The 27,080-nt window shown below is 36.7% G+C and overlaps 3 protein-coding genes and 1 long non-coding RNA gene across 4 annotated transcripts; 3 read left to right on the forward strand and 1 right to left on the reverse strand.

Annotated features, from left to right (window-relative positions):
• The first annotated feature begins 1,144 nt into the window (after window positions 1–1,144).
• Window positions 1,145–3,638, forward strand: LOC107727109 (fibroblast growth factor 4B-like). The gene is made up of 3 exons (XM_016536889.1): window positions 1,145–1,439; window positions 2,593–2,696; window positions 3,462–3,638. Exons 1-3 carry the CDS (start codon window positions 1,145–1,147, stop codon window positions 3,636–3,638), a joined length of 576 nt encoding a protein of 191 aa, XP_016392375.1.
• A 13,347-nt stretch (window positions 3,639–16,985) lies between these two features.
• LOC107727108 (fibroblast growth factor 19-like) lies at window positions 16,986–20,166 on the forward strand. Its single transcript, XM_016536888.1, has 3 exons — window positions 16,986–17,253; window positions 18,146–18,249; window positions 19,265–20,166. The coding sequence occupies exons 1-3, from the start codon at window positions 17,052–17,054 to the stop codon at window positions 19,589–19,591; spliced, it is 633 nt and encodes a 210-aa protein (XP_016392374.1). The 5' UTR covers window positions 16,986–17,051; the 3' UTR covers window positions 19,592–20,166.
• On the reverse strand, window positions 17,123–21,831 carry LOC107727113 (uncharacterized). Its single transcript, XR_001638327.1, has 3 exons — window positions 21,755–21,831; window positions 21,581–21,631; window positions 17,123–17,198 (listed from the first exon to the last, which is right to left on the reverse strand). It is a non-coding gene; the product is annotated as an uncharacterized LOC107727113 (long non-coding RNA).
• A 15-nt stretch (window positions 21,832–21,846) lies between these two features.
• Window positions 21,847–24,636, forward strand: LOC107727112 (oral cancer-overexpressed protein 1-like). The gene is made up of 5 exons (XM_016536890.1): window positions 21,847–21,995; window positions 22,137–22,242; window positions 23,475–23,545; window positions 23,650–23,767; window positions 23,889–24,636. Exons 1-5 carry the CDS (start codon window positions 21,937–21,939, stop codon window positions 23,958–23,960), a joined length of 426 nt encoding a protein of 141 aa, XP_016392376.1. The 5' UTR covers window positions 21,847–21,936; the 3' UTR covers window positions 23,961–24,636.
• The last annotated feature ends 2,444 nt before the right edge of the window (window positions 24,637–27,080 follow it).

The raw sequence follows: 27,080 nt of genomic DNA on the forward strand, positions 1-27,080 counted from the left end.
ATTTTCTTTTTCCACAGTATTGTTCTTTCGCGGAACAGGGCCGCTTTTTCTTGAATTTGTATTTGCAATTCGTTCGAATTCGACTTTTGTTTTTTTCCTGTTATTGTTCAGTTATAGAACGGTCTCCTGCCTGACACTGCAGTCTGTTAACGTTGCGATTTCCGATACATCCTCCCATACATACATTATTTTATTTCTGTCCGATAGGAAGCCTACACAAAGACTCAACTATATATAAAGCGATTGTTGCGCATAGCCTACACGAAACTGAATTCCACGTATTTTATATGAAAGATTATATTTTAAAAATACTTTTCAGTAACGACAAAAAGCTATGGCACTTTCCACCTGCCGCCAAATAAACTTTTGCGAAAAGAGATAGCCTATAGTTGCAGAAGGCGGGTAACCATAGCAACGGATCATTATCGCTGCATTCTGCAAAAAAGTAGTAGGCTACCATCATTTGTCACTTTATAACACACTCTTATATTATTGAAGGTAGTTAAGAAAAATTAAATTATTTATAATAGGCGCATCAAAGCAAAGATGACCATTAACAGCTTCTAAGAATGACTTGCGTTGAAAGTCATTCGGACGCAGATTTGAGACTGATAAAGACATTATTCCCATGGACAACGGCATTGCACTGTCAAAGTTAACGAATGTTGTTTTATTGTAAGGGATCGGTTATGACGTTTGCCTCTCTCAGTCGCACGCGCGCACACACACGCGCAGTAGTCTCACTGCCCACGGCATGGACGTGCGCACATTATAAGGAATCAGTGTGCTCGGAGTGGCGCAGAAGGCTTCTCCGTCATGCACTAGGTAGTGTGTGATGTAATTTCGGTGCAGATATAAATATCTTCGGCAAGGGAAAAGTAGCATGGCTGAGCGAGGCTAGAACTGACGGTCAACATTTTGCAACTTTTGTGTGAGAACAAAACAGCTTGAACACCAATCTGAAGTGTAGTGTCTTGAGAGGAAACCCACTGAGCGCGACTTCATGCCGCTCACTAGGGTTGGCCGTAGCTCTGTCCGTGAGTAAGCCGTTTTGTGCGTCTTTTTGGCTGCCGACACAAATACAGAGAAAGACGGTAGTTTGGTGTCTTCAACTCTTTCAAACGCTCACGTACCGCTCAGAAGGATGAGTGTCCATTCGGCCCTATTACCAATAGTGGTCTTAGGACTTATGACAAGCTCAGTGCGCTGCGCTCCGCTGCCCGGTGGGCAGAACGGACCCGTGGAGCGACGCTGGGAGACCCTCTACTCGCGTTCTCTAGCCCGAATCCCCGGGGAAAAAAGAGATATCAGCCGGGACAGTGATTATCTCACGGGCATTAAAAGACTGCGACGTCTCTACTGCAATGTTGGCATCGGGTTTCATCTCCAAGTATTACCGGACGGTAGAATTACCGGCGTGCACAACGAAAACCGTTACAGTAAGTTTCATCTGTTATTTGCACTTATGCATGCTGGATCGGCTGTTGGATTTGAAACTGTCACCCAAATGAAACTGAATTACGAAAAAGAATTAGCTTACAGAATTAAGTAAAAAAAAAAAAAAACACAAATAACGCGCAGTGGCTGTAATTCAGTAAAAATAATTGTAATAAAACTTTAAGTTACACGAATTCAACATCGTGCCATGTTTGATAACATCAACAAAGCATGTTGTAGCGCTTCGATTTACATTTCCCGAATCAAGTCATCAGGTGTGGTAGTGCACCAGCATCTGGCATCCTGCGTTACGCACGCAACAGGTATCCGTAACCAGAGCAGGACAGGAACCGGGCCAAAATCCCAAGCCTAAAGTTTAAAGTTTTAAACTCATCCTTTACGGTAGATTAACCCTTCACTCTTTAAAACGATAAAGGTTCTTCAGTGATTCTTTGGTTCAGACTTTCAGGCTTCTTTAGAGAATGTTCAGTCTATTACACACCAGTACAGATGGTTTTCTAAAGAACTACAGATTAAATTGTTTTGGAATTTAAAATGTCTTCTTTTGACATTAGGCTAAAACAAAATATTTCTGAGACCATATCTTTAAGAATTTCAACCTAATGTCAATTCAAGGCAAATGCAATATATAACAGGCGTTCTAAACATCTGTGTTGACGCACTTCATAAGTTTCTAAAAACAAACCCAAGAAGTACTGGTTATGTTTGTCAACATTCATCACAGACTAAACAAACAGTAGTTATTTTATCATTAAATGAGAAACATTGTTACAAAGTTTATTAGGCCTACTAAGTTTTCCTTAGACCCGTCTAAAGTGGTCAAGGATCTGATAATAGAAATGCTCTTTTTCTGACACGTGTCAATCAAATCATTGGGGAAAGACGTGGTTTAAAATAAAGCAGAAGTAATTTAAAAATACATCTTAGTGGTTTTACAGAGAAAGAATAGATGCGATATTACGTTTGGGAAATTTGAAGAGGCGGAAAGTGTCATTTCCTTCAAAAAGGATGCTCAGGCAACTTAAACGTAAACACGTACAATTTTTAGAAAGGCAGTCATGGTTGGGAGTTGCCAGACAGGGCTAAAGATATAAGCCAAACAAGGTCATTTATTTTCTTTGTTGTGTGTTTAAGGTCTTCTTGAGATATCTCCGGTGGAGAGGGGAGTTGTGACAATGTTTGGCGTCCGGAGCGGGCTATTCGTGGCCATGAACAGCAAAGGGAAGCTTTTCGGATCTGTGAGTATGAAATGATTTACAACGGGTTTCCGCCCGTGGATGTTCTTATCAGAGCTCGATGACATATCACCCTGTACTTGAGATGTATCCCCTCACGGCCTCACCACCGACCTCCCTCTCCCCGTCGCACAGTCTCCGACAGCGTTACATTGTTGAACTCAGTTGTGGCGTGCTTCCAGTGACTAGTGGTGTTTTCATTGTGGGACGGACAAACCCAGGAACGGTAGCGCAGTAGATCATTCGGACTACGCATTCCATTCTTAGCATTGCCAGCCAACACATGCACCTACTGTCCTTCCCAGTCAGAGTAAAGATGAACTGGCCAAAGAGGACCACCCAAACACCATACTGCTACCCTCTCCGATTTCTTCACATAGACTGTCCAAGACCCCCAAAACACCTACGTTTCTATGACCCAGAAATCGCGTAACTTGATGATAGATGTCATTTTAAACCAGTCAGGCCAAGCCATATGGATCTATCAACTTTGGTTGTCCCTTGCAAAACAATCATGAAGACAGACCAAAGCTGTCTCTTTGCTGTAGATTATAAAATATGATAAACCGTTTGTTCTGTTTGCTCCATAAAATTCCTTGCTGTAAAAGAACGTCGCTTTATTATTTAATGAAAATGCCGATGATATAGCCTGTTATGACTCAAGAGAAATGTCAATGAAAATAATAATTGCTATGTCGTTTTTTATTGTAGATGCAGTTCACAGATGAATGCGAAAATAATCATTTCTATGTTCTTTTTTTATTGTAGATGCAGTTCACAGATGAATGCAAGTTCAGAGAAAAGCTCCTTGCAAATAATTACAATGCGTACGAATCGCAGGCACATCCCGGGATGTACATCGGACTAAGTAAGACTGGCAAAACAAAAAAAGGAAATCGAGTATCGACATCAATGACGGTGACACATTTCTTGCCTAGAATTTGAGCTCATTTGGAGGGGCGCAAGGCGGAGGAACGACGATGCACTTTCTACAGAAGTTAGGCTACATGTGAGGTTAAGTGTATCGTGTCATGTATGTAAATAGTAGACTATTTATATCTGTTGATTTTATATTCATCACAACGTCCTCTTTCATGGAAAAGACAACAATTAATTTATTTGTTATTTGTTAATTTATCCTCATTGCTGCTACCATGTGTTCATATACAAGTGAAATTCCTACAATGTACATTTTTTGCACTGTTTGTGTTGTTCTAAAGCAACTGTTTTGGAGAGGTAGCCTAGTCAGTGTAGACGCCATATTTATTTTCTCGCGAATGAAAACAAGGTTTGTAATTTTCAGAACAAACGGTGTACAGCCATTGGGAAGGTTTTGGAAAGACGCATTTCAATTTTGCGTCTGCTGAACGATCAACACCGAGAGAAACACTATCCGTCGCAGCCCCGTTTTAATTTTTCGCATCACGAAAAATTAAATATGGCGTCTACGCTGAATAAGGTCCATTTGTCCTTCGTTGGAAAGAATATGTAAGTCTTAGGTCAAGCCTCCTATCGTTAAGGTGTATCAACCCCCATAGTATTAGCACTGGAGCAATTGTCCAATGTCTGAGTTCCTTTGTGCGGAGCTCGGATCTAACTGAAGCTGTATCGGCTTACTCTAGCTTACTGAAGTTCTACCCCTTCAAATCTGTTTTTAGCTCTGCCGGGGGGGTTGAACTTTGAACTTATCCTGCAGTCAATCTTTGTCACATTTCTAAGGCTCTGGATAGAGAGAAGTAGCTTCTTTAACATACAGACACGAATTAAAAAATTCAAAGGCATTGCAATGCAGATACTGTACCCTGAGCCCCTTTAAAGAGACATACTGTACAAAGCCAAGTCCAAGTCAGTCTTTGCTGGGTGCCTGGGGGGAAATCAGTCATGTTAAAGATCAGTATTTTTCTATGGTGGTAACACGGAAACAAAGAAATGACAGTGTTGTGTGTAAGTGAACGAAGAGTTAAGGTAAAAACAACTTCCACAGTGAGTTTCGAGGAGGAGTATTGCCCACTTTTTTGTCGTTTTCTACCTCATGCAGTTTCCAACTGACAGTTTCCTACTTTGAAAATCAGCTGACATAGAATGTTTAGTTCTAAGTTGCTCTTCTGAGACTTCTGAGGCTACTGCTACTCTGTGAAGTTCTGGCGGCCATTGCGTCCTAGTTGCGCCTTGTCACGTTTGAGCTATCTTTACCCTGCGATTTACTTTTAGAAAGGATAATCATGTTGGAAATATTTGCAGACAGCTGTTAGACTATACTATATGCTCAACCAGTAACCCTATATTTTTCTTTATATATTTTGTAAATGCAATATGGTGCAAAACTGAGAAGCTGCTTTAAACATGGTAAATGATGCTAGTAAAATAAATATTAAGATATGATGCATTCATGCAGGGATAAACAAGCTTTCCATCTTGAACCTTTAAAAACACATATTCGAGAGATTATCTTTAAAAAAAGCATTCCTTATTTTCATCGAAATGGCCTGCAGGTACACTTAATTGAAAGAAACTAATGTACCTGAGTGTAAACTAAAGTGAAAATGGATGGGCTTCAAGAAGCTTTAAAGAAAGCATTACGAGACAATTTTGAAGCTAAACTGACTGATTGGCCTCAAAAGCATGAACACATTCACATGGTTTTATTTAAAGCCATGGTATTTCAGCCGTTACGTGTCCAAATTTGCCATTTGTTTCTTACCATGCCCTGCCTGGATGTGCACATCAATTTGTTTCACTTGATGACTCTGAGCTACCTGAGCTAATGCTGGAGGAGGGAGGGTTGTCCGTGTTTCTCTTTTACACAGCTGTGCCAAACCTCTTTCCAAATGGACATGATTTGCATCAGTGTGGATGTTGTTTACAATAGACCGAATGGCCACTGAAGGCAAATTGTCCCTGACCCTCATTACAATGTAGAACTGACACAAAGCATTGGTCTTGATTTGTTTAACCAAAAAAAAATGCAATATCAACAGGCATGACCTAGTAGCCTGAGATTAGTGAAAATGGAACATCCTCGTCTTTCAATACAACTATGTTTTTTAATGTGTTTATGAACAGGGACATATGTGGTGTATTAAAATAAACCATATACCATTTCTCTGTCAGTTCCCTTCCCATACAGTTGTGTTTGCATCCATGGCAGAGCTCTAGTAAATGGGCTGATGTCTGAGTCCTGTAGTAGTGCGCTCTGAATCCTGTTTTACTAAATATTGTCTGTAGTTTTATACAGGTCTTGTTAAATATTGTGATGTATGTGCTGTGCACATGATGATACCCTAACTTAAATGGAAGTTAATAAATATGTCAATCATACTGGTCTGGGTGTTTTTAATTCTTCCTACAAAAGCACATGAAGGTTCAATAAAACCGACAGCTGTGATGGCACAAAACACGTAAAACTAGAATATCTCCCAGCATAACTATAGAAAGGGGCCTTTCCCTGGTGAAGCTAAAAATACGCTCACAGACTTGTGTCACTTGACTATGCGGGCCCGCCTGGAGTGCTGTGCCTGATATTTCTACAAGGACAGCACTGCCAAGACACTCTACTGCTGTTATTTAACTTGCCAAGGCCCAGTTTACAGATTGGGTGGTTTTGCCATCCACAAAGCCAAGCGGTCACTCCTGGGAGTGGAAACCTCTCTTTCAACTTCTGTGAACGTTTACAGAGGAGGACTCCACTGCAGCCCTTCCAGGCATGCGGGTCTATGAAAGGGGACCCCGTTTAAAGTGGTGTGGGCCCTTCCTTTTTCTGTGTGCTGACTAATGAGCAGATATGTCAGACTGGTCTTTGTGAGGCCACGATTGGCTTTTACTCTAGATCAACTGCCAATGCTATTGTCTTTCTTTAGTACAATCCACAAACTGACATTTTATGCAAAGAGAGTTATGCATTTCCATGTAAGTATAGGACAACAAAAGGAGACATGAATGACAAAGGACAATCCGCATCCAGCCAAACATCCATTTAGTTGTCTTTTATCTGTAACTACTGTATAAACTTTGATCGATCACTTATTTATTTGTTTGTTTATTTATTTTATTTTGAACAGCTAAAAAGATACTTACATTCACATTCAACAGGTGAGAGTGGCAAAAAAGTCCACGATAATAAACAAACAAACAAACAAAAAACAGAGAAAATAAAAATTAAAATGCATTCCAAATTCGAGTTGGAATTCAGATTGGTTTCTTATAGTTAAAAACAAAACATTTATAACATGATTAAATGTAATAACTTAAAAAATGTCATGTGGTGTAACCATCAAGTAAAAAACATTAACATAACTTTCCTTACACCTTGAATACATGTGCATACATATTCATTATTATTTTCAAAAAACATCTATTTTTCAGGTAAAAAAGTATTTTTAGAAATATAATGAATTATTAATTTATAAATATCATACATATTTGGGAAGTGGATCCACATGACATTTTATACCTGAATTAACTGTGACTTGTCATAAAAATTCAGATTATCTTATATTATATCATAAATTTTTTTTGAATGTTGGCCGCACTATATATGACTTTAATTTTGTGGACAAAAACTTTATTTAATGAAACTATATATATATATATATATATATATATACTGTATATATAATATATATATAATTTTATATATATACTGTATATATAATATATATATAATTTTATATATATAATTATGATATAAGAACAGTTCATCTTTTTCACTTTATATCCCTTCAAAAACACCTAAATTTATTTAGTTAATTTAATTCAGAAATTAAAAGCATGCTCATAATCGAAGAGGTATATTCAAGTCACTGTACGTGTAAATTGCATGTGTAAAGTACTTTTGAATAAATTTGACGTCATGCCATTGATCTTTACTTTACAATACACACTCTGCACTTAGTATATTCAAATAAACCTATCACTTTAAAGCAGGACAGGCGAAGTGAGACAGGTGTGGTCACTTAATACACATGTATTCCTGGACATGAGCTGGGGCTAAATGGAGCCCTATCATTGCCCAGAAGAATGACAACTTTTTGCTCCAATAAACTTAGTCTGCCATGTATGAGGGTTGTAAAGGCCCTCCTGAAAATAGGTTCTCTTCACCGCCTATCTGCGTCAGTTTCATTGTCTGTCAACCAAATAAACATCCATCCACCTCTCAAGTGCTTCTTCTCCATTAAGTTGTTTGGCCCAAAACTGTCTTTATATCATAACAGGCTTTTCAAGTTCTCAAGAGCACAAAGACTTCACAAGACGTGCCAATGGCCTAACAGCTCACAACAATGTGTTCGCTAACAGAAAGTATATTGAGAGTAATTCACTTACTGATGCTCTGGCAGCCAGGTGGCGGCTTTAAGCTGAAGGGAGGAGAAGGAAGCAGAGGAGGAAGGTGGAACGGGACACTTTGGCTACTTTGGCATTGTCTGTGGTCATGCCTATGGCCCATCCTTCTGTAGGAACAGAGAGGCTGTGACACATGTAGAGCTCTTCAGGGGCAAGTCAAAACCACTTATGTTACAAATAACATTACATGACCTCAGGCAATACATGTCTAACAATACAGTCAATCACGGACAAATACACTCCCATTCAAAAGTTTGTGGTTGGTAAGATTGTTTTTGAAAGTTTCTTATGGTCAGTGTATTTTGAACATAAGATCTTAACTTATGATTATATATTTAGTAAAAAGTAACATTGTGAAATATGATTACAATTTGAAATAATGGTTTTCAGCATTTATTTAAAATACAAATATTTTGTAACATTATACGTGTCTTTACTGTCACTTTGATAAATTTAATGCATCCTTGCTGAATAAAAGTATAAAGTTCCTTAAAAAAATCTTTGACTTCTAACTTTTGAATGGTATGGACAGACAGACGGAAGGATGGACAGACATTCAGATAATCAATAACAAATACATGGTGAATTTTCCCTATTATTCCCCTTATTTTGCTAGCAACACATTTCCTTAGGATTATTTGATGAATAAAAAGTAAAAAATGAACAGTATTCACAGAATTTTTTTGTCATATGTGACCTTGGACCATAAAACCAGTCATAAGGGTAAATTTTTTTAAATTGAGTTTTATACATCAGCTGAAAGCTGAATGAAGCTGAATAAATAAGTTTCCCATTGATGTATGGTTTGTTAGGATAGGACAATATTTGGCCGAGATACAACTATTTGAAATTCTGGAATCTGAGGGTGCAAAAAAAGAATGCTCTTTCAAGATAATCGCCTTTAAAGTTGTCCAAACGAAGTTCTTAGCAATGCATATTACTAATCAAAAATTAAGTTTTGATATATTTACGGTAGGAAATTTACAAAATATCTTCATGGAACATGATCTTTACTTAATATCCTAATGATTTTTGGCATAAAAGAAAAATCGATAAATTTGACCTATACAATGTATTGTTGGCTATTGCTACAAATATACCCCAGCAACTTAAGACTGGTTTTGTGCTCCAGGGTCACATATTATAAATGTATTTACTGTCACTTTTAAACAACTTAATGCACCCTTGCTGAATAAAAATATTTAGAAAAAATCTTACTGACCTCAAACTTTTCAATGTTATATAGATAAACGATGAAAACATATACTTTTATTGCACTGTAAAGTCACTTCTGATAAAGGCATCTGCCGAATGCATAAACAGCACATACAAAATGGCTAAAGTGAAACAAGCAGCTGGAGGATGGGCTGGGAGAAGCAAATAAGTGATGAAGCAAATCAGATGAATTCAAATTCCCGCACCTGGTTGGAGCCACAAGCAACCACATGAATGCATCTGCTCCAACCTCCACTGACAGCGAATCCGTAGACTCCACAATCACTGTTATACCAACACACACCTGCTATCAAACATACCTAAACAGAAGCTTTTCAACAGAGAACCCACAGGGATACAGTACTTAATAAAAGATAAAACAGATATCTTTCCATTGAAAATTTATAATTATAAACATAAATAATGTGTAATCGTTATCAGTGCATTTTTCTGCACATGTAAATATCAGCACTTGCGGTTTGTTTTTGCATGTTGCTGCAGAGGGAGAGTACAGGGACTCGGATGCCTGAGGCAGTCTTCCTGAGAGTTGTACTTAGATAGGGTGTTTGTGCCTTGTGCCCTCTTTGTAGGGCCAGCTGTAAGTTGTCTGTTTGGGATACTCCAGATGTTTGCCCATAAAGACAAGGCACTTCAAACAGCTGCGAACAACGTTCTAACCCCCTTGCACTTCCACCATGTTTAGAGGTGTATGCTGGGGCTTTAGCAGAGGGGAAATGACTCCGACTCTTACCCTGTAATCATGGGGCCGGCTGGCCAGCATGTCGAGGGGGGAGGAGGGAACCTGCCAGTCACTTTCTATTCCGCATCTTCTAGCACTGAGGGGAAGCCCTCAAACTCCATGAAACCTGCAGATTCTCACCTTTCCCAAGGGAACTTGAACTTGAATCAAGTCGCTCCTGTCTTATATACAGGCTTTATATGAAAGCTCAGAAATGAAGGTTCTTCATTGGATCTAAGCAGTGCTTTGGGTGTGGGACGTCTTTTTTTTCAAGAATTTGTTGGATATGTTTTGTTAGAGAGTCAGGAAGCTTAATGTTACATCATTTGTTCTTCACAGCAGCATATTAGTTTCAGGAGGGTTTAAATCAACAATACATGGATTTAAAAGGGATTTTAAAAATAAAAAAAAATTCTTCTAAGGCTGGCTGCACACTAGACGATTTTCAAATCTTAAACGATTTTAAAATCATGGGAGACCACGATTTTTACCCCAAAATTAAAAGTCTGTCATCATCTACTCAACCTCAAGTTGTTCTAAACTGTTATCCCTGAAATCGCTGTAACCCAAATTAATTAAGTGCACTAAACATAAAAATAATTTTTTTAATGTACTACTGCATTTTTTGAGTTAGGTGTACGATTTACATGAGTTTCCTCACTCTATTGAATGGCTGCATTCTTTAGCCTCCTTGTTAGTGCACCCGCCTCCCACGCCGGAGACCCGGGTTCGAGACCCACTCGGAGCAGGCGAGTGAGACCCGTTACATTGGTGCCGTGACCCGGATGGGAGTGAGGTTTAGGGGGGTGAGTGTAACGGAGGCCAGCGGGCAGATGCTGTTCAGGTAAACCTCATATATATATATATATAATTTAAGACTGCATGAATGTCGATTGCAAACCTTTCGCCACGGTCTTTTCCGTATCGGCTTTTTTTCCCTTTTACTTTACTTTTACTTTTGCGAGTAATGTACTCAAACAAGCTTATATTGAAAAACGTTGTGCATGTGCCGGATATTAGCCCAAGAAATGCAATCTCTCGTCCACATAGTGTTAGTTAGTTAGCTACTGAATACATTTCATTTAATACCAAGTCTTTTCTACCATGTAATGCTGGATAACTTTACTGCAATTTTTAGAAGCAGTTTATGGATAACTCAACAGGTCACATCTTAATGACAGTTTGCTTTATCAGCTTGTTAAAAAAAGTCTAATGTGCATTGTTGTCACTCTACAGATTCCAAGAAGTGCAGTGCTGAGCTAAAAAAAAAAAAAAAGATGATCTGGAAATATAAGTGCTGTCAATTTGTTTGTGGCAAAAGGGGATACTTGTTAAAACATACTAGACTAAACATTTTATTTATGTTAAGGCTATGGATTACAGGTAATGATGTCAATGTACAGTCAATGTGCTCATTGTTTTGCTTTTTAAGATCTCAGTATATAGGCAAGAGCCAGGGGTATTAATTTTGTGTTTTCTGTATCTGCTTTTTTTTTTTTTTGACTCTCAAAGTGACGGAACCCCTTCACTTCCATTTTATGAAACACCAAGGACCATGGATTCAGTCACCTATGTTTTAAATGGCCTGAGGATGAGTAAATTAACAGGAAATTTTCATTTTTGGGTGAACTTTTCCTGTAATACAGAAAAAAGTAATACTCGACGGAAATGTGATTTTCATTTGATTGAAAAAATTATACAATGTTGTCTCTGCCACCTCTGACCTCACTGACATGAAGTGTGTTGCCATTAGAGGGATTCCTGTAATACCTGATCACCCTCCTTTGAAGAACTTCATGAAGTTCTTCAAAGCTTGCTTTGTAAGTATTGTTGATTTGTTTTTTGTTATAAATGATGTAAACTAAAGGGGTCATAACATAGTTTTTTTTTTTATATTTGTTTTATTAATTTCCTTCATGTCCTTATTTAAAATTTGTTTTATTAATTTCCTTCAGGCTTCTGAAGATGAGGACTCCAAAACGTTCCAGTTGGAATCCATGAAAGCGAAGATGTTGCACAGCATCCCCTGTCTTTCTCGTCCATCTAGCCCCTGTAAGGAATCATCTCAGAGGGTGATCTTGGGAAGGACGGTTCAGAAAACTTATGCCTTATGCCTTGCATCTTGATTAATGAGCAATACATTACACACATACATTTTCTCTTTGTTTTATTAGACAAAATCTCAACATACCTAAGTTACCAAAAATGTGTTAAATGGATTTTGCAAAATGAATTAAAATAAACTGAATTCTAAAAGAAAGTCCTTGTTGTTTGTATTTTTGTCCTTGTTTATTGTGCAGCTGTAACTTAAAGAATAATAATTCGGCAGAGAAATCAGTCAAATTAAACCAATTAAATAAGTTATATTAAAAATGCAATTTGGTCTACTAAAAATTCACTTTAGTGCAATTTAATGTTTTGAGTTACCTTAACTGGTAAATTTGAGTTATTGTAACAGATAGTTCAATGAACTAACACTTTCCAATGTAAAGAACTTGAAATGTCTTGTTTGTTCAAAAAGACAAAATCAACTTTTTTAGGGCGACGAGTTTCCAAAATTTTTTTTTTAAATTCAATCAACTTGTACGGGCTTACATTTCTTCTGTAGAGTGCAAAAGAAGTTATTTTGAAGAATATAGCTAACCAAACAGTTTCTGGTCCCCTTTGACTCCCTTAGTATTTCCCCCCCCCCCATACTATGGAAGTCAATGGGGACTAGCTGCTGTTTGGTTACATTCTTCAAAATATCGTCATGTTTAACAGAAGAAAGAAAAATTTGGAACAACTTGAGAAAGAGTAAAATTACAGAATTGTCTTTTTTGCATGAACTATCCATTTAAATGATTTTTTAAGTAGAAAGAGTAAAATAGTATTTTCTTGTAAAACATACTCCAGTTCAGTATCTTTGTTTTATTTACAACTTATAAAAATCTGTGTGTGTGTGTGTGTGTGTTTCAGTGTATGAACCATTATTTGCAGCTAAGATAAACTGAAAAAAAAAAAAAAAACACAGTTAAGCTCCCTGATCTTTATAGCTTTAAAGGCCCAGACCTTTGTACAGAACAAGAGCGGAGGATTTCACATGGCTTTAATTAAAGTAACACCAACAAAGTGGGTCATGTTGGCACAACATGGAACAAGAGGCACCTAGTCAAAACACACTTTGAGGGCTTCAAAGCGTACAGTGACTACCTGCATGCAGCACCGACATACAAATACTTCAGAGGTTTAATCAAGCCTGTGTTTCCCCAACATAAACAAAACCACCTCATCCAACCCTATGTCCATAAAGAACTCAAGCGTGTAATCTAACACTGGAATTAATTGCAAAACATCCTCTGGATTATTAAGGAAACTAAGGATAGACATATAAAAGGCTACATGAACCAGTTTTGTTGATATGATTTTGCAAGTCTGTTCTGCATATCACACTTGAAACAAATCTTTGAGGTTTCCACAAGAGGGCAACACATGAGTAAAATGTGTGCAGATGTAGTGGCCTCAAAAATAGAACTGCTTCTTACTATACTGAAACTGTCATGATACATGAAACAAATATGCATTGTTCAACTAACAGATATCAATTTGAAACAATTTGAAAATTCAGATACTATATTTTACCCGATCTATAAGTTTTTGTTGAGACTATTGAGCTGAAAACTGACAAATCACAATCTTTTGTGATTTTGTGTTGTCCAGACACCAAAGGGTATTCATCACATAAATCCATTGCTTAAACATTTGAAACAGTTCAAATGTACGACTTTAAAAAAGAGTGAAACTGTATAATTTGCATATACCTTGGCATCATAAGAGGGAGTTTAACTTGCAGTGGCAACACAGTTTCGCCTTTATCACTCTGAAGTAATACAAAATAATTAAATATCTCTCATGGAAAATTATGATTAAAATTAAGTTAAATAGTGATGATCCCAAAATGTTGCCTTTATAACATATTTACACATAACACTGTTTTTTCCACAATAGTTTTTAAATAATTTAAAACAATTTTACAATGTATTGTAGTAGTTTTACAGACATTTGAACACTTAGATTGTTATTTGAACACTTATATAAGAACACTTAAGAGTTCTTATATATTCATTAATTTTCTCAGTAAATATAAACAATCACTGAGAAAAAAAAATATTATTCCACAGAACATGTCAAAAGCACTGAACAGCTTGAATGTATATAAACTATACTTTTGGGTAGATTATGTACAAATCGTAGTCCATTATTGACACAAATTACTTTTAGATTACTTTTGACCTATCATTTATCATTTTTGAATAAGGCAATCTTAAACCATTAAGATATATATAAAAAAAAAAACACACAAAGAGAAAGAAAACTTAGTCGATTCTTTGTTTTCAACGAGATGAAGATAATAATTAATAAAATCTTAAAAAGCGTTAAATCAAAAGAAATAATTTTAAATATAAAAAGAATCCAAATAAAACCCTTTCAAAAATGATGAAACATTTTATTTGTTTATGTTGTGCGATCTCTCAATTTTCTGTGTAAGTATAGCTGCCTGACTAGTTAAAACTGGAAGACTTCCCAAACAAAGAAAGTTGTTAAACATAAAACAGATTAATTAGGGAGAATCAATGAATTATGAATAATTCCTTGGCAGTTTGTGAATATTAAGTAACCATATCATTAATAAAAACGTAACTGAACTGGAGCATTTTAAAACATAATATAATCTAATAAGAAATACAATTCTGATTATGTAATCCAGATTATATTGGTATGGGAATTTATGACAAGTTTCACTTGTCATTAGAACTGTTACATTCTAGGTGAGCTTTCATTTCAATAAAGGGGGCATCTGAAATGAAGGAGGTCAAACTGTGCAAACCACTGGCAATATGTATTTTACTCTTATGTGCGTCATAAAGCAGCATTGACCCAAAAGTAAACACTACATCTGATTATCCTTGTTTATTTAACAGGGGATCTCCCCAGCTAGCTCAAAATGCACAACTCTGCACATTTGTGAAGGAAAGACACAAAAATAACATGTTCGCATGCCTCTCTTTAAGGGTTATCATATTCTATACAATACTTCTGTCATGATTTAACGTCCCTTGTTTGCTTGTTCAGAATAGAGTTCATTAAGAGGCAATGTGGAAGACAAGGACCTTTGATCTACTGGGTCTGCATTACATAATCAATTACACATTTTCTTGCGCAGCCCAGTGGGTTTGGTTCAAACTGGCATATTTCATGAATGAATGTGATTATTAGATAATACAGACTGACCAATGAATGGACTGGTGTGTGAATTAGAGATTTCCTCTGTAATTACGATAGTGTTTTTGTTCAGAGGTACCAGAATTTTTTAGGAGCAAACTGAATCACAGCATAGGCCAGCATTCAGACTTACATCACTTCCTCTGCACATTTTTGACAAACAGCACAAAGCCAAGCTTCCAAAGTGATGTGGCATCACTGAATACTTATAATAATGAATACATGAATGTCACACAAATGATGAGATGATGGAAACTCTAAGGGTAACTTGGTGACTTAGCAGAACAAATGAACCATTCATTCATTTCTCATTTCATTTCTTAAGTTTTGTATGATATTAACTGATTTGTTTAGGTTTTGCTTGATATTACCCGTTTTAAGATATATATTTTCCATCACTTAAATGAGTAAACACTTGGGAATGTTTATGTATAATATATGTATAAGTATAATAATATTGATGGATCTTCTTAACTGACTATGAATTAAAAGTAAAAAAAAAAATTATCATCAAGAATGCTTTTTCATTCAGTACATGTCGTTTATTTGAATCTTCTTCGTAACGAGTCATTCGAGTCCAAAATTCGTATGGAGCGTCAAAATTGCCAAAGTGCGGCGATTACAGAGCGCCATCTAGCGATCACTGCAGGGAAGTGGAATTGCAAGAACCCTGCAAAGGCTGTCTGGTGAGAATACATTGCACAGGGATATATTGTCACATATCTGTAAAGACTTATATAGGCTAACTAAGAACGTTGATTAAGATAAAAAAATATCTAATTACGATTTTTTTTTTTATGCAAGATCAACCTCATGTCTACGATGAAAAGCATATAGGTCATTTTCAGCATTTACATGAATGGGAATATTTACTCAAAATTACTCTTTTACTTCCGTGTAAATCCAGCGGCCTCAGCAATTCATAAAATAGACACAATACGCAAAAAAGAAATAAACAAAACAGAGCAAATGTGTTATAGTAGGTTAAGTCTACTCCAGAGTGCGCATGTTAAGTTAAACAGATTCACAGGGTTTTTTTCGAATTAATATGGGTGAATATTTATTCCCCCCTTCGAATTATTCAAGAATAGCCTACGTTAAAAATGCAAATGCAATCTTCAAAACGCAAAAAATCTTAAAAAAAAAAAAAACCTATAGGCTAAACTGAATGAAATTATTGAGAGAGAGAGAGAGAGAGAGAGAGAGAGAAAAAGAAACGCTAGCTGGCATGAGTAATCTGGCATGCTATTTTGTAACATCTTAAAAGTGAGCTTTTTTTCCCCCCAACATATTATTAATATTTGATCCAGTTCATCAGCAATGTTATTTATTTATTTATTTTTTAGAATGATTCATTTAAATTATTTTGATAGTTCTCAAATATATAAACTTCCTTACATGGATATGGAACAATGTAACACGATAATATGAATTATCATTTTTTTCCAAACGCAATTCGAAAAGTGCACTTCGACTGACACTGACTCCTCGGAAATGCCTCTCTGAGAGAAAATGGTTACGTTAATCGGAGTATGCATGACAGATGCATTATAATAAAACAATAACAGGATAAAATTTGATAATTTATTCTGTCTTCATCGTCTGTTGGATGTCCAGCGGGGGGGTGTTACCCTGTTCTCAGAACTGCCAAAAAGGGGAAATGCTTATCGATTGATCTGATAAGAGGACAATTTAAAGGCCAGCTGCAGAGCTTGCGCCAAAACAGAGCAATACAAAGGAGAAAGAGAGTGCAGGATTCATATCAGAACAAGACAGCCTATAATTACTACAGAGAAAAGTTAATAATGCTCCTCTTACTCTTTGTCACTGTTTGTGGAAGTAGCATCGGCGTGGAGAGCGTCCCGTTGCCTGACTCTGGTCCACATTTGGCAAATGACTGGGGAGAAGCAGTCCGGCTCCGACATCTGTATGCAGCCAGACACGGTTTACATCTGCAAATAAACCCAGATGGGGAAATAAGCGGATCGTACATGCAAAGTTCGGACAGTAAGTGACAGTCATGTCATGTTACTACGCTTATCTCAGCGCTTCACGTATATGGGTCAATGACAAATAAGGATGTCCGAAATGATAAAGAGGGAAAATCTTTTAAAATACAATTTAAAAAACGTGTCGATTTCTTAGAAGTGTATTTTTGAAATTTATATTTATTTCAAATATATGTATTAAACATATAGGCTAGGCCTATACCACAAAAAATGTCAAGTGGTGTAACCATCAAGTAAAAAAGCACGTGGGTGCACAATTGAATCATTATGTTCTTTCTGATTTCTGATTTATTCGTTCTGAAAAGATGAATAATATTGTAGTTTTTTTTTTCTTTTTTTAGATATAATAGCCTAATGCACGATTATAAAAACTACCTGTCTTTTAACTGATTTTCAGATTTTCAATTCGACTTTTTTTCTTTATTAGCCTACAATCTGCAGTTACACCACCTAAACATGTCTGACTTTAAACGTTATATTAAAAAAAAAAAAATCAGAAAGGTTGAACTTAAGTCACCTTTTCTATGAATTGCACTATTATTATTATAGTTATTGTTGTTATTATTATTATTATTATTATTTTGTCTCACTACCTCACTTGTGGATTTCATGCATCATTATATTATTCTGCAACATGCACTATGCTTTTTCGGTGCTACGCAATTTGATGCAAATATTAGGTCTAGAATTGCGACTGGAAGTTAAATTAAGTTGACGAGCATCTTCTATTTCTATAATCCTGTTTATGTCAAACCCGTAGGCTATTTGTGAGACATTTTCCGACCAATAATGTTTGGATGAAGATTTTAGAGCTTTTAATTTCAGCGCAAACAAAATAACAATTTTTATTTTTATTGCCTTCAATAAAAACCGTGTTCTGTTTCCTAAAGGTTTGGTTGAGATACGACCGGTGGATACGGGCTGTGTTGCCATTAAAGGTGTTGCAAGCTCCCGATTTCTCTGCATGGACAGAATGAGAAAACTGTATGGATCGGTAGGTTTGACAATCAGACGCAATAGAATGTACAATCTTATAAAATAGTCTTCTCTATTTGTATTAGCAATTCTATTGAGAATCATATCTACCTGAAGAACCGTATTAACTGACATATTTGTGTTGAGGGTTTAAGGATATTTGCAGGTGCATTTAGATTCCTGCCCATAAGATAATGCCCATTTTTTCAAAAACAGTAGAGTTCAGGTAGCCAATATTGTCTTACTGACAGAGGTCAACTGAGGCTACAAGTTTGGACACTTTCTAAAATTCTTTTTAGAACAGTGACATACTTATTGCAATAATTTAATTCTTAGAGAGTGGAACTTTGGCACTCTGCCACCAATCATAATACAAACACACATTCGTCAGAGATAACCTTGTTGTGCTAAGGTCACCTCACAATGTCCTTTATGACTGCGGAAGTGTAGACAAGCCGATTTCGCCACAGACATCTAGCTTTATTGACATTATGTTCTGGTCATGGGTTCGTTACTCCCATCTGACGTTATAACCAAGAACATTATTTTAGGACAGGAGAAACAACAGTCATCAGCATGCATATAACTCCAAAATGAATAAACGTTTGAGTAAACGTCCTAGAAACCTGTCCTTCACTCTTAGATACTGAACTGATATTTATAACAGCTGCCAAGCCAATTAAAACAACTGCTCACAAATTATGAATAGTGCAAATATGACTTTGAGAGTACTTGACTGCTCAATTTACCTGATTGACCAGAACAGCATACAAAAATGATTCTCACAAAACTGTCCAAATATGCTGATTTGAGTGGTGTCATTGCATCAACCTTTGCCCACGGCGGGGTATGTTTGCATAGCTAAAACCCAATTGAAAAGAAACAGCAATAACAACCTTGACCTCTCCATGTGGTGAGCAAACAGCTATCAAAAAACTTAAAACACATGCAGGGCAGGGCAGGTTGATGAGATATCCATATTGTGGTTCTTTGCATACATTTGTGAGTTTTCATGCTGTTGCTTTTGTTTGCAGCACACTTACACTAAGGAGGACTGCTCTTTTTTGGAACGCATCATGCCAGATGGTTACAACATCTACATCTCAAGCAAACATGGAGCCCTTGTGAATTTGGGTGGTGCAAAAAGCAAGTTGAACAGTAACGATGGGAATGCTGCATCCCAGTTCCTGCCCATGGTCAACACACTTTCTCAGGAACCTACCAACCACCTTTCAGGGGAGCAGCGTTTTTCTGTTGACCCTGAACAGGACCATCAGTTGGGCCTTGAAATAGACAGCATGGACCCTTTTGGAAAGATCTCCCAAATTGTGATCCAGAGTCCCAGTTTCAACAAAAGATGAGGACTGAAGAATCACTTGTGAATGTTCTAAGGAAACGACCCAGAGGTCAAGAAACAGAAGACGGTATCAAATCAGTCCTGCTATGAACCAGAGCACAGGGCCGGACTTTCAGAAAGAGAAAATGCTAGAAAGTCCAGTGAAAGTAACCTGCACACTGGACACAGTCACTGGACAAATGTAGTGTAATAGACTGGAAACAAAAACAAAATCACTCCAAATGTTGAAGATTTTTGTAAGATCAACCATAATGGTGCATCACCTGCAGCTTGAATTTATTTATTTTTCCACGTGTCTGTGATGACCTTGCTTTGTAATTATTGTTTAAAACGTTAGTTAATACAGTATTTACTAGCCTAATCTAGACTAGAATGCACTGTAAAAACATATTTTGTTTACCTTTTTTTTTTGTATTTCATAAATATACAACTATTTGTTCTTTCTGAAAGAGGACATCATGGTTAAATTACTTTTGAAATGTAATAAATGATATGCTAAATGTGCTTAAATAGTTTTCTTAAATGCCTGTGGACAAAATCTACAGCAAATCACAACTGATAAGACAGAAGTGCTTCATTTTTAAATATAAGCCGCAGCTGTTCATCTTTCATTGCCAGAAGAAACTGAGGAAATATTTTATTCTTGATATTGTTGACTGCATGGTACTTCCACAAAATACTAATGTATTGTAAAGATGTGTGGGCCTAAAAAACAACAGAATATACAGCGTGTCCTTGCATGATACCGTTGAATAACGTTTTTGTAAAATTGTGGCTCCCTCTTCTGGCATAGTATTTAGTTGCATTTTGAGATAATCCTGCTAAATCCTGCTAAATCAAATCAAATATGTCGTGACGTGACATGTGGCCAAGTATGGTGACCCATACTCGGAATTAGTGCTCTGCATTTATCCCATCCAAAGTGCACACACACAGCAGTGAACACACACACACCGTGAACACACACCCGGAGCAGTGGGCAGCCATTTTTATGCTGCGGCGCCCGGGGAGCAGTTGGGGGTTCGGTGCCTTGCTCAAGGGCACCTCAGTCGTGGTATTGAAGGTGGAAGAGAGCGCTGTACATTCACTCCCCCCACCTACAATCCCTGCCGGTACGAGACTCGAACCCGCAACCTTTGGGTTACGAGTCCAACTCTCTAACCATTAGGCCACGACTTCCATAAAGACATAATCAAACATACGATGAACACTATTAACAGCAATTATTATATGATGCAATCAAACTAGCTCATCAAGGTCTTCAAGATCACTAGAAAGTTACAGGCAGGTGAGTTTGATTAGGGTTGGAGCTAAACTCTGCAGGACAGTGGCCCACAGGACTGAAGTTGCCCATCCCTGATGTAATATATAGCCTCATTCAAACTCAACCTTAAGATTATGGACGGAGCCCATATGTGGCGTCTTTTGTAAGCAAGCAAAGTAGGCTAGGCCTACATGTATTAATGAACTGAATGAATAGTTTTAGAAATAAATGTTTTTTTTTTAGTACAGTAAATGAATGAAAACATACAAATGCATTTTCTAAAATTAAAGCTGAAGACAAGGAACAATGCTTGAAAAGCCATGTCAGATACAGTTTACAAATTACTCATTTTTACTTGCGAAATTAGACATTAGATTTAGTATACTGACACATTTTATAGGCCTACCCTTTATTGTATTCAAATGTTTTAATGTAAACATAATATATGGCAGTTTTGTGACTTTATGCTCTAATCATTTCCACGGTACTGGTAGATATTTGTCTCATAATCAGTACAGTTAACATGGTCCAACACAGTCCACTTATTGCAACAGTGTTACAACCTTGTGGCACCACCTTACTGCCTGATTTCCTGAGCCAGCTAGCATGCTAGCATGTCCCAAAAACACTCATTTGAAGAAGTAAAATCAAGAAAAGTTTGTTTTCACAATCAGACAAGAATAAGTATTTATTCACAATTAATGAGGAGTAAGAAAATGAAAATCTTACCTGTTGAATTATGACACCTGAAAAAAGAGGGATTTGGTCCTCAGTGTAGCTCTGAATGTAAATAAAGTTAAAACGAAGGTAAATGAAACATGTAAGTATGATTAAATGACATGTTCTGCCTTAAAATTCAAGATAAAGTCTTTCTTTCAGTTTATAACAAATGTGACAGCTCACTTTATTTTGTTCAAGCATAAACATGAAACTTGATTTGGTTTACTTTCCCTTCCAGAAGAGGCGCCGTGGTCCAGGCGCATCATGTAAACATCAGGCCAACTGCAACGAAGAAGAACGATTCCGGAAGTTAGTGTCTGTCAGCGAAGACTGCGGGATAGAAAACCAAATCATTTTATTGTAAAATGGCTTTTGTGTCCAACAGTGATGATTTATTTGACTCCATTATCATGGCTGATCACAGGTAAAATAGCGCGTCATTTATACACATAATTATTTTTTTTATTTTTTCTCTGTCAGTAAATTAGTTCAGAGTGTGTTTAGTTGAGTGACTGTTACTGTAAATGCTGTTGTAGTTAGGCTCATAATTTCCCTCTTGTTTTAGGTCTTATGATGAAGCGTACAAGGAAGGGTTTGAGGAGGGAACGCGTCAGGGAACCATCAATGGCAGAAACCACGGGCTGCTTCACGGAGCCAAACTCAGTGCAGAGGTCTCTCTCTCTCACACACACACACACACACACACACACACACACACACACACACACACACACACACACACACACACACACACAATATGCCAGATTCAGTTCGTGTAGATTCAAGATTTTTATTTCTCACATACATGGTTATATAGAGAATATATGACCAGCAGAGAAATGTAAGTCAGGTCCGCTCCATGGACAGTGCAATTATTAAAGAATACAAACACAAGAAAAATATATATAAATATAGGTATGGAAAAAGTAAGATAAAAAAAATAAGAATAAAATAAAATGCGCTGGACGGATAATCTGTCAGATAATCTGGCTTTCAATTAGAACGATACCACTGTCTTCACAGCAGGTTTCACATCTTTTCAGATGGCCGGAGTTTATAATGATTCTGTTTTAATAATGTGAGGAGTAGCTTTCTGGAAAAGCAGTGTCAGGTTTTTGCTGTTGTGTTGTTACAATGACTTCCAAATTCTGGGGCCTCACGTCTGAACATGCAGTTGACATGAATGACAGCATTGTCATCATGCATAAATCCATTTAAAAGATTTTAAGCAGCATTTATTATTACTACTACTACTATTATATTACAAATTGTAGTTATGATTTCGTTTGTTTTCTCTGTCTGTTATTGTTTTTACAATAATTGAGAAACATGAAACATATAAATAATTAAAAGTGTGTACAGGAATAACCTGGAACACAAAACCAGTAATAAGGGTCAGTTTTTTAAAATTAAGATTTATACGTCATCTGAAAGCTGAATAAAGCTTTCCATTGATGTCTGGTTTGTTAGGATAGGACAGTATTTGGCTGAGATACAACTGTTTGAATATCTGGAATCTGAGGGGGCAAAAAAAAATCTAAATATTTAGAAAATCGCCTTTAAATTTGTCCAGATGAAGTTCTTAGCAATGCATATTACTGATCAAAAATTAAGTTTTGATATATTTATGGTAGGAAATTTACAAAATATCATGTAACATTACAAAATATCCTAATGATTTTTGGCGTAAATTTTTCTTTTTTTTAAAATAATTTTGACCCATACAATGTATTGTTGGCTATTGCTACAAATATACCCCAGATATACCTGTGCAACTTAAGACTGGTTTTGTGGTCCAGGGTCACATATATAGCCTACAGTTTTATACATATTTACTTTTAGTAAGCTATTTAAACTATGTAAGTGCATGAAACATCTGATATTCTGTTGTTGTGTTTTTCAGGTTTCTTTTTATTATGGATTTGCCCTTGCATGGAAATGTCTCTTTCAAAACAGTAGTGATGTTAAAGCAAGGTATGTTCTTTAACACATAACAAACACTGCTTTTCATCAGTAGTAGTAAGATTATTAGGTAGTAAGATCATTTCTCGCACTGCTAAATTTCTCTCTACTTCTAGAAAAAGGCTGAAAGCTATGGAATCTTTGATTGGATTGATCCAAAACTTTCCATATGAGGACCCTAAGCATGAGAAACTTCAAGAGAACATGGAAAGGCTGCGTGCCAAGTTTAGACAGGTAATGTCATCAAACATGCCCCATCACCTCTTTGTTAAAATGCAAGCTGACTGTTTCTAATTGGTTATTTTAACTTTTAATCATCAAAATAATACATGCCTAGCACATTTCACCTCTACAGGTGTGCTCTTTACTGAACGTGGCAACAGACTTTAAAGAATATATAAGAGGATCAACAGGAATGTCCTTCTGAGAGATGGCAGGAGCCTTACAGCAACCATGGCTAACTCAGAGCGCCTCCTGTGAGCACGCCATGATGATCTTCTGCAGACAGACAGTCTTGGTGAAGGGGTTTGTGGTTTTCATGTGCCGTGTGTATAAGAGAGGACCGTTATCACTCTCACTGGACTCGTAAATCTGGATTCTGGAACAGCTCTTTAAACTGAATTCTAGAAAACACAGTGGAAGAATTTGAGTGATATTCTTAGGTGTTTGAGGGTTTTAAAGTGAGATCAACAGGGGTGAAATAGCAACGGCAGTGATATGAGTTAATGTAAGACAAGCCAAAGCCACCGTCTTCATAAGAATATTCCATCTCCCAAGATGTTTTTTTAAAAAAATTTTTAGCAATTTTAACCCTTCTGTGTGTGGATTTCTACAAAGAAGTTGAGTATGAACACCATCTTGTGGTGAAATTGGGAGAAAGGTTTTTGCCATCAGGTGGCACTGCCTGCTGGTAAACTGAAAGTACTGCAGGATTGTGACTTGTAAAATCAGTATTAAACTGGATATAAGCAGCACAGGCAGTTTCACAATAAAGGTTTTACATTTACACTTTACATACAGTTTATGACTCTTCAAATGCTTTATTGTTAAGTCCATGTCTATAATAAGAGACATTTCAGAATAAAATAAATGTACATTCATTATTTTGATGTGTAGCTGTCTAAATTATGATTCTTCTAGTTATATTTTATAGTTAATGATAACAATAATATTTTCAAATTATTTTTTATTAATACTTGTTTATGTTGATGTTGCATGTTGTTTGCCCTTTATTTCAATTCATCATACATCTATTAGATATTTTATTAAATAATTTGGAGCTAGAGAGTGAGAGCTAGTGATTTGACATTACACATCTGCCATTTGCAGAAATCCCATTTACCCCTAGTTAGTCTTGGCTAACCAGCCCTGAATCCTAAGAAATTCCTCTCCTAGGTTCCTCGGCGCTGTTTCACGAGTGGTCAGCAGAGTCTCCTGACAGATAGTTTTCCTCCCCTCTCCTGGGCCCAGAATGGGGACAGTTGCTGTGGCCGCAACAATGCTGAAGTGGGGCCCGTGCGAGAGGCCAGGGGGCTGCGCGACGCACTCTGGTTTTGTTCCGCTCCCTTCGCACTTGTCTGAGGTGCAGATCAGAATTCAGGCAGACAGGAGTTGGCAGCATATTAGAGGGTGTTTCTAGAGGTGGCAGCTGGTCTACGCTGTGGGCAGCAGCAGGTAAACTCTAGGCCTGTTGGCGGCACCTTCTGAGCCCTGACAGATAAAACCCTGCTCTTCCCTGAAGACCTCCAGTCAGCCGCTACATCGGTCATTTTGTGCTGGTGGAGTCATACAAAGTTTGGTTTAGACATTAATTGGAAGCCAGAATTACATATATTATACAGTAATGGGAAGTGAATATCATTAGAAAATAACGAAATTATTCTCTCTATTGGTTTATCATCTACATCTTATGCTGTTGTTCTTTAAAATAAACCCATCTTGGTTTGATATTTTGGCAATCTATACAATGAAGGATTCTAATTCATTTTTAATTGTGGTTCAAGTTTCAAGATACTTTTTACAGGGTTCCTACGCGGTTTGGAAAAGTATGGAATTTGATTTAAGTAATTTCCAGGTCTTGGAAAGTATGGAAAAAAAGAAAGCAGAGTATGGAAAAATATTTGCATTTCCAGACTTTTGCCCCCATTTAGTTTTTTATAATATAAAATTAAGAATATAATGAAAATAAGTTTATCATAGAAGTGTTTTCATGGCAGCTGTTTAGTGATTCTTAATTGATTGTGAAACACGACTGAATGAATTCAGATGCACTTTTTAATTATGCAAAATTTCTAAAGATTACAGTGTTGCAAAATACAGATAAATAAATAAATACAAATACACAAAGTTATTTGTGTGCACGCAAAAGTCACTTAGAGAAAATCAATGTAAAATACCATGAAAAAATAAAAATATTTACAGATGACTGATATATACCAAATATAAAGCTGAAAATAGTGCTGTATGAACCATTTATGTTAAATATGGTCTGAAAATCTTGGAAATTTGAGTCTAGAGAAGTATGGAATTTTGAAATGGAAAATGTTGTTTTTAGAGACATTGCATGTTAAAGAAATAATCCAAAAAAATAAAAGGTATCATCATTTACTCATAGTCTGTCATTAAAAACCTATATAAAAGAAGATAGTTTGCGGTTGTTTGGATAAAACACATTTTTCATTCAAATATTTTCTTATCTAGAAAAGAGTCAATCAATATGGAATAACATGATTCATTTTTCTAAATACTTTTGGTGCCACTGTATATTATGTTCAAGAAATTGTATCATCCAAAGATTTAAATTCTGTCATCAATTACTCATCCTCTGTCATTCCAAACCTGTATGAAAGAAGATATTTTGGGTTTGAAGCAACACTGGATCCCACTGACTTTCATTTCTCATTTAAATTTGATATTTTTATCTTCAAAAGAAAGTCAGTCACACAGGTTTTGATCAGCATGAGGGTGAGTAAATGATGCCAGAATGTTCATTTTTGGGTGAATTATCCCTTTAACGTTTTCTTATTGTGATCTCATAAGTCCATGAGTGGCAGTAGAGCCAGGTGTCTCTTTATTATTTGTTTGATCCATAAAATTATACATCATCTTTCTCAGATATTGTGTGTGTGTGAGTGAGAGAGCGAGGGGGAGACTTATTCCAAATGCAGAACAGAAGAACATGAACTTGGGGGGTGTAAGACAGTGGGCTGAGTCTGTGAAAGAGAGTTAGAGGAGCAATGTTTCTTTGGTTTCCTTTCACTTGTGGAACAGAGTGGATGGGGCCAGCGAAAGGGAGGGAGGCCGAGAAAATGAAGCAGGACGCTGGAAGGTTTCAGAAAATGTTCAGGAATTTCAGAAGCAGGTGGCGAATGGTGACATGAAAGGAGGACGTGACAAATGCAACCGACGGGCACTTGAAAAAAAAGGCCTCAAGTTGAATGGTGGCATAGTATCTCCCTTTTTTGCCTTGGTGCCTCATACCCCCCACTCTTTCCCTCACACACACACACACAAGCTCCAATCTCAGCATTGAGCTGCTCGCTTCCTC

The sequence above is a fragment of the Sinocyclocheilus rhinocerous genome, unplaced genomic scaffold, assembly GCF_001515625.1.
Source record: "Sinocyclocheilus rhinocerous isolate Xijiao unplaced genomic scaffold, SAMN03320098_v1.1 scaffold35, whole genome shotgun sequence".
Lineage (NCBI taxonomy): Eukaryota > Metazoa > Chordata > Actinopteri > Cypriniformes > Cyprinidae > Sinocyclocheilus > Sinocyclocheilus rhinocerous.